The 7,387-nt window shown below is 45.5% G+C and overlaps 1 protein-coding gene across 1 annotated transcript; it reads left to right on the top strand.

Annotated features, from left to right (window-relative positions):
• Nucleotides 1–6,822: 6,822 nt before the first annotated feature.
• LOC136432064 (activated RNA polymerase II transcriptional coactivator p15-like) lies at nt 6,823–7,376 on the top strand. The gene is made up of 2 exons (XM_066423082.1): nt 6,823–7,009; nt 7,207–7,376. Exons 1-2 carry the CDS (start codon nt 6,823–6,825, stop codon nt 7,374–7,376), a joined length of 357 nt encoding a protein of 118 aa, XP_066279179.1.
• The last annotated feature ends 11 nt before the right edge of the window (nt 7,377–7,387 follow it).

Below are 7,387 nucleotides of genomic sequence, written 5' to 3'. Positions count from 1 at the left end.
GGGTTGAGGTTGATTCCTTTATTGCCGGGCAAGATTCTGTTCGGTCTAAGTCTGAACGGGGTCTGGAGACTTCACGTAGGGCCAAGACCGAATCTCCTCTGAAGATCTCCACAATGGCATACCGTAGGTTTCTCAAGTCGAACCGGCGGGGTCGACTGTCCCTGTGTTGTACGGCATGGTGGCAAGGGTACACTGCAGCAGGGCCGATGACATACTTGGCAAGTCGCGTCTTAGAGCCCACCACTGATCGGGGGTCAGGGCCAATCTCTCTTACAAGCCCTCCACACCACGTCCTCCTGTTCGGGATGTGGCTGATAGAATTGCCGCACGGACAGCACGGCCTTCCCGTTGAAGCGGCCGACGGTGGCGAAGACGTTTTCCCCTATGGGAAACCTAATTTCCAACACGCCATTCCCGTCGTCTATCTGGATCTTCGGCTTCGATCCGTCGTTTATACGGTCCATCTGTGTACCCTTCTTGCTGTGTATCAAGGGGACAGCGGGATTACCTGATGGGGAATTGGAATCGGTGCAAAGACGAGCACAAACGCGGTCCATGATTATATTATTGGTTACTTTTAAAATTAAAAAAAAGAATATTGTGGCTGATACAGATTGGGTGCATTTCTAGGCTTAAGTCACCGCCTTGTATATTAATCTAATTTAAGTCGTCTGAGAGTTTCAACAACTTGATCCATTGTTTGTTCGAAGCAGTCTCCATCGATGTCCATCAATTCATCATCAGGTAGGCTGTTGTTCTCTGTGATGATATTACAGCTCATGTTTGGATTGGTCATTGGTCCGACATTCAAACTTAGTCGACGCCTCTTGGCTGGCGGCTCACAATCCTTATTGTATGGAGGCCTTCGCTTTCGTTTTGAAGCTTTAACAACTTTATCCATAGTAATGTTCTATGGCAGTTGTGTCTGTGACTTCAGTACCCTTGTAGAGAAGGTTATGTGTTGATATCCGCACGTGTGTAGATATCACAACTAGAGAAGTTGTGGATCCGTATAATATATGGTATGTAGTCAGGTGTCGACAAAACCATATATTCGCAATGCCTTCATTGCGAATATATGGTTTTGTCGACACCTGACGACCGTCAGTAATGTAAGATTATCATTGCAGCCTTATTTGTAAGCTTGGAATATACAAATTTATGTAAATAATAGGATTCAAGTTCCTTACACTTTGATTGGTCTAGAGGCAGCACGTGTTGTTCAGTCTATCGGACGTGGTAGAAAACAGCAGTTAACTGATGATGAAGTCACCCCTCAATATAAAGTTTGTGCAACAGAATGATTGCAGAAATCTTTTGAAGTACTGTTTTCTATCACGTCCGATACGATTAGCTTGACTTCTCACTTATTGGTAGATTATAAGCCGACAGGCCAATCAGAATGGAAGTTTATGAGCCAATCAGAGACCAGTGTGAGCTGCCTGTCGACCAATCATAATGCAAGCAACCTTAATCCTACTTTTTGCATTAATTTTGATGGATATTTGCATATGATAACCTATATAAATGAAACAATGTTAAAAACTATTAACACGCATCTTTTTTCGACTGTACTCTCTTAGAGGCCCACATGCATGAATACATGAATGAAGCCCTGCGAGAAGACGGACACTACATTGGAGCTTGCATCAACCATATACTGTATATCTACCGAGCAGGGGGCACAACCTAGTTGGTGGGATATGGAGGGAAGCCGAGGACAAGAAAGTCGACTCCCATTACAGAGAGAATGAGGCCAAGGAGCGACGAATGTCACGACGAAACTATTGAGTATGTGGACTGTATCCTTGAACCAACAAATAACGGCAATATCCTAAAGGTCACCCCGACGTTATTCTTGACAATTTCGAGGACCTAAGCAACTGTTCCGGCATCGAGAAATTTAAAGTACTCGTAACGATCGTTCCATCCCGTGTTACCGGACTTACCGGGCCACATGTTGTTGTTTCACTTGCACAGAACGTGTGCCGCTAATCGGCAAAAGCCACCCTGGCCTCACTCGGACGACGATCGGGCCTTCCTAGAAACTGGAGGAGGCCAGACGGAACGGTTACCGCATCCTTGAAAAGTACGAAGAGCATCATTTCAATGGGTCTGTTCCGAAAATACATTGACTGCTGGCTCAACTTTAAACAACAGACGAGCGGCTGGCCCAGGTGAAAAGATCCAGACAGACGCATTGCAGAAGAGCAGTACCTGGCCTTTCTCTCTCTCAACTAAAGTATCTTAGTTGGCATACCTACTGTCTAAGATTCTAGTATCTTCAAGGGTCTTTATTCATACCCCAAAACAACAAACACATTCTGGTGTAATCTTTGCCCGTATTCGAACTACGAGAGGCTTTATTTGTGTCACAAAATTTTATCAGTCACTAGAAATCTTCGTTTGGAGGTCGCTGGTCAGGAACGACTTGTCTTCGATGACGACTTGCAGGGCCACTTCTACCTTGCAAGCAACGGTCAATGTCGTCTGGAACTGGGAACTGGTGGGGTTTGCGGTTGATCCCTTTCTTGCCGGGCAAGACTCTTTTGGGTACTGAGTCTGGACGGGGTCTGAAGAATTCGCTTAGGGCCACGACCGGGTCCCCTCCTCCACAATGGCGTACCGTAGGTGTCCCAAGTCGAACCGGCGGGGGCGACTGTCCCTGTGTTGTACGGCATGGTGGCAAGAGTACACTGCAGCAGGGCCGATGACATACTTGGCAAGTCGCGTCTTAGAGCCCACCACTGATCGGGGGTCAGGGCCAATCTCTCTTACAAGCCCTCCACACCACGTCCTCCTGTTCGGGATGTGGCTGATAGAATTGCCGCACGGACAGCACGGCCTTCCCGTTGAAGCGACCGACGGTGACGAAGACGTTTTGCCCAATGAGGAAACCTTATTTCCAACACCCCATTCTCGTCTATTTGGATCTTTGGCTTCGATCCGTCGTTCATGCCGTCTATCAGTGAACTCTTCTTGCTGTGTATCGAGGGGGAAGCGGGATTGCCTGATGAGGAATTGGAATCGGTGCACAGACGAGCACAAACGAGGTCCATGATTATACTATTAGTTACTTTTAAAAATTTAGAAATGACAATATTGTGCCTGATGTGATATCAACCGTTGCAAAATGTACAGATTGGGTGCATTTCTAGGCTTAAGTCACCGCTCTGTATATTAATCTAATTTAAGTCGTCTGATAGCTTCAACAACTTGATCCATTGTTTGTTCGAAGCAGTCCCCATCGATGTCCATCGATTCATCTTCAGGTACGATGTTGTTCTCTGTGATCATATCAAAGCTCATGTTTGGATTAGTCTTTGGTCTGACATTCAATCTTAGTCGTAGTATGTAGTGAGCAGGCTGCTATCCATTTTTCAGGCTCGGTCAATAGTTAGGGCGCATTACGGCGGCATTAGCTTTGCTTTGTTCGTCTACCCTGGTCTTCTCATAAGCAACAGATGCACTTTTCTGTCGGCAAACGTCTCACACTTTACAAACGTTTGAAGCATTTGGACAAGCATCTTTTGTTGTAACAGTGAGCAGGCTGCTATCCATTTTTCAGGCTCAGTCAATAGTCAGGGCGCATCACGGGGGCATTAGCTTTGCTTTGTTCGTCTACCCTGGTCTTCTCATAAGCAACAGTAGTATGTAGTGAGCAGGCTGCTATCCATTTTTCAGGCTCGGTCAATAGTCAGGGCGCATTACGGCGGCATTAGCTTTGCTTTGTTCGTCTACCCTGGTCTTCTCATAAGCAACAGTAGTATGTAGTGAGCAGGCTGCTATCCATTTTTCAGGCTCGGTCAATAGTATGTAGTGAGCAGGCTGCTATCCATTTTTCAGGCTCGGTCAATAGTCAGGGCGCATTACGGCGGCATTAGCTTTGCTTTGTTCGTCTACCCTGGTCTTCTCATAAGCAACAGTAGTATGTAGTGAGCAGGCTGCTATCCATTTTTCAGGCTCGGTCAATAGTCAGGGCGCATTACGGCGGCATTAGCTTTGCTTTGTTCGTCTACCCTGGTCTTCTCATAAGCAACAGATGCACTTTTCTGTCGGCAAACGTCTCACACTTTACAAACGTTTGAAGCATTTGGACAAGCATCTTTTGTTGTAACGTAACGCATAAAACATAAACTGGAACTGCCGTAGTGAGCAGGCTGCTATCCATTTTTCAGGCTCGGTCAATAGTCAGGGCGCATTACGGCGGCATTAGCTTTGCTTTGTTCGTCTACCCTGGTCTTCTCATAAGCAACAGATGCACTTTTCTGTCGGCAAACGTCTCACACTTTACAAACGTTTGAAGCATTTGGACAAGCATCTTTTGTTGTAACGTAACGCATAAAACATAAACTGGAACTGCCCAGTTGCTCGAGTAACTTTTCCGATAAAGCTTAGACATCCAGGCAGTGAGTTAAAACATAAACTTGAATTGTCGTAGTAGTACAGTAGTATGTAGTGAGCAGGTTGCTATCCATTTTTCAGGCTCGGTCAATAGTCAGGGCGCATTACGGCGGCATTAGCTTTGCTTTGTTCGTCTACCCTGGTCTTCTCATAAGCAACAGATGCACTTTTCTGTCGGCAAACGTCTCACACTATACAAACGTTTGAAGCATTTGGACAAGCATCTTTTGTTGTAACGTAGCGCATAAAACATAAGCTGGAACTGCCCAGTTGCTCGATTAACTTTTCCGATAAAGCGTAGACATCCAGGCAGTGAGTTAAAACATAAACTTGAATTGTCGTAGTAGTACAGTAGTATGTAGTGAGCAGGTTGCTATCCATTTTTCAGGCTCGGTCAATAGTCAGGGCGCATTACGGCGGCATTAGCTTTGCTTTGTTCGTCTACCCTGGTCTTCTCATAAGCAACAGATGCACTTTTCTGTCGGCAAACGTCTCACACTTTACAAACGTTTGAAGCATTTGGACAAGCATCTTTTGTTGTAACGTAGCGCATAAAACATAAGCTGGAACTGCCCAGTTGCTCGAGTATCTTTTCCGATAAAGCGTAGACATCCAGGCAGTGAGTTAAAACATAAACTTGAATTGTCGTAGTAGTACAGTAGTATGTAGTGAGCAGGTTGCTATCCATTTTTCAGGCTCGGTCAATAGTCAGGGCGCATTACGGCGGCATTAGCTTTGCTTTGTTCGTCTACCCTGGTCTTCTCATAAGCAACAGATGCACTTTTCTGTCGGCAAACGTCTCACACTTTACAAACGTTTGAAGCATTTGGACAAGCATCTTTTGTTGTAACGTAGCGCATAAAACATAAGCTGGAACTGCCCAGTTGCTCGAGAAACTTTTCCGATAAAGCTTAGACATCCAGGCAGTGAGTTAAAACATAAACTTGAATTGTCGTAGTAGTACAGTAGTAGTATGTAGTGAGCAGGCTGCTATCCATTTTTCAGGCTCGGTCAATAGTCAGGGCTAGGGCGCATTACGGCGGCATTAGCTTTGCTTTGTTCGTCTACCCTGGTCTTCTCATAAGCAACAGATGCACTTTTCTGTCGGCAAACGTCTCACACTTTACAAACGCTTGAAGCATTTGGACAAGCATCTTTTGTTGTAACGTAGCGCATAAAACATAAACTGTAAGTGACCAGTTGCTCGAGTAACTTTTCCGATAAAGCTTAGACATCCAGGCAGTGAGTTAAAACATAAACTTGAATTGTCGTAGTAGTAAGGCAGTAGTAGTAGTAGAGTTTCTCCAGAAAGGTACCGTAGTCATAGACACAGAACTGCCAAAGCGTATTACACTGGATCAAGTGTCGCCAGTAGTACACCTAAAGGGTCTACTGCACGCTGTCGTGGAGATCTTAGGCGGGACCCCGATTGTGGGTCTTGGAGAGCTCTGGCCTTCTCATAAGTTTTGCATAAGCTTGATGGAATCGTGTAATTTCAAAGAGTATATATATGAAAACCGAGAGATAAGAGATGATAAAGCCGTAACGGTTATGTTGTGGTTGCCGTCAAAAAAAGGCCCGTCTAAAAATAGTAAAACTGGTTAGATCTAGTTTTCTATAGATCCGGTTAGAACGAGTTTCTACCCAAAGCTTCTCGACCAATCAAAATGTAAGGAACTTGAATCCTGATATTTACATAAATTTGCATATCCTGAGCCTTATAAATAAGGCTGCAATGGTAATCTTACATTACTGACGGTCCTTCATTGCGAATACATGTATATGGTGAGGTCCATAATCGAACTTCGTGTTGCCGACACCTGACTACATAGCATATTTCATACGGATCTATCCACAACTTCTCTAGTTGTGATATCCACACGCGTGCGGATATTAACACATAACCGTCTCAACAAGGGTACTGAAGTCACAGACACAACTACCATAGCACATTACTATGGATAAAGTTGTTAAAGCTTCAAAACGAAAGCCTCCATACGATAAGGATTGTGAGCCGCCAGCCAAGAGGCGTCGACTAAGTTTGAATGTCGGACCAAAAACTAATCCAAACATGAGCTTTGATATGATCACAGAGAACAACAACCTACCTGAAGATGAATCGATGGACATCGATGGGGACTGCTTCGAACAAACAATGGACCAAGTTGTTGAAGCTATCAGACGACTTAAATTAGATTAATATACAGGGCGGTGACTTAAGGCTAGAAATGCACCCAATCTGTGCATTTTGCAACGATTGATATTGATCACATCAGGCACAATATTCTCATTTTTTAAATTTTAAAAGTACCCAATATTATGATCATGGACCGCGTTTGTGCTTGTCTCCGCACCGATTCCAATCCCCCATCAGGCAATCCCGCTGTCCCCTTAACACAAAGCAAGAAGGGTACACAGATGGATGGCATGAGCGACGGATCGAAGCCGAAACTCCAGATAGACGACGGGAATGGCGTGTTGAAAATCAGGTTTCCCATTGGGCAAAACGTCTTCGTCACCGTCGGTCGCTTCAACGGGAAGGCCGTGCTGTCCGTGCGGCAATTCTATCAGGCACATCCCGAACAGGAGGATGTGTGGGGGGCTTGTAAGAGAGGATTGGCCCTGACCCCCGATCAGTGATGGGCTCTAAGACGCGACTTGCCAGGTATGTCATCTACAAGGTTAGTGCTACATGCTGCAGTGCACCCTTGCCACCATGCCGACTTGGGACACCTACGGTACGCCATTGTGGAGGAGGAGACCCGGTCGTGGCCCTAAGCGAATTCTTCAGACCCCGTCCAGACTCAGTACCCAGAAGAGTCTTGCCTGGCAAGAAAGGGATCGACCTCAACCCACAGCAGTGGCAGACGATAGAGACCGTTGCTGGCAAGGTAGAGGTGGCCCTGCAAGTCGTCATCGAAGACAAGTCGTTCCTGAAAAGCGACCTCCAAACGAAGATTTCTAGTGACTGATAAAATTTTGT

The sequence above is a fragment of the Branchiostoma lanceolatum genome, chromosome 4, assembly GCF_035083965.1.
Source record: "Branchiostoma lanceolatum isolate klBraLanc5 chromosome 4, klBraLanc5.hap2, whole genome shotgun sequence".
In the NCBI taxonomy this organism is placed as follows: domain Eukaryota; kingdom Metazoa; phylum Chordata; class Leptocardii; order Amphioxiformes; family Branchiostomatidae; genus Branchiostoma; species Branchiostoma lanceolatum.
This window is presented reverse-complemented; position numbering and strand designations above follow the sequence as displayed.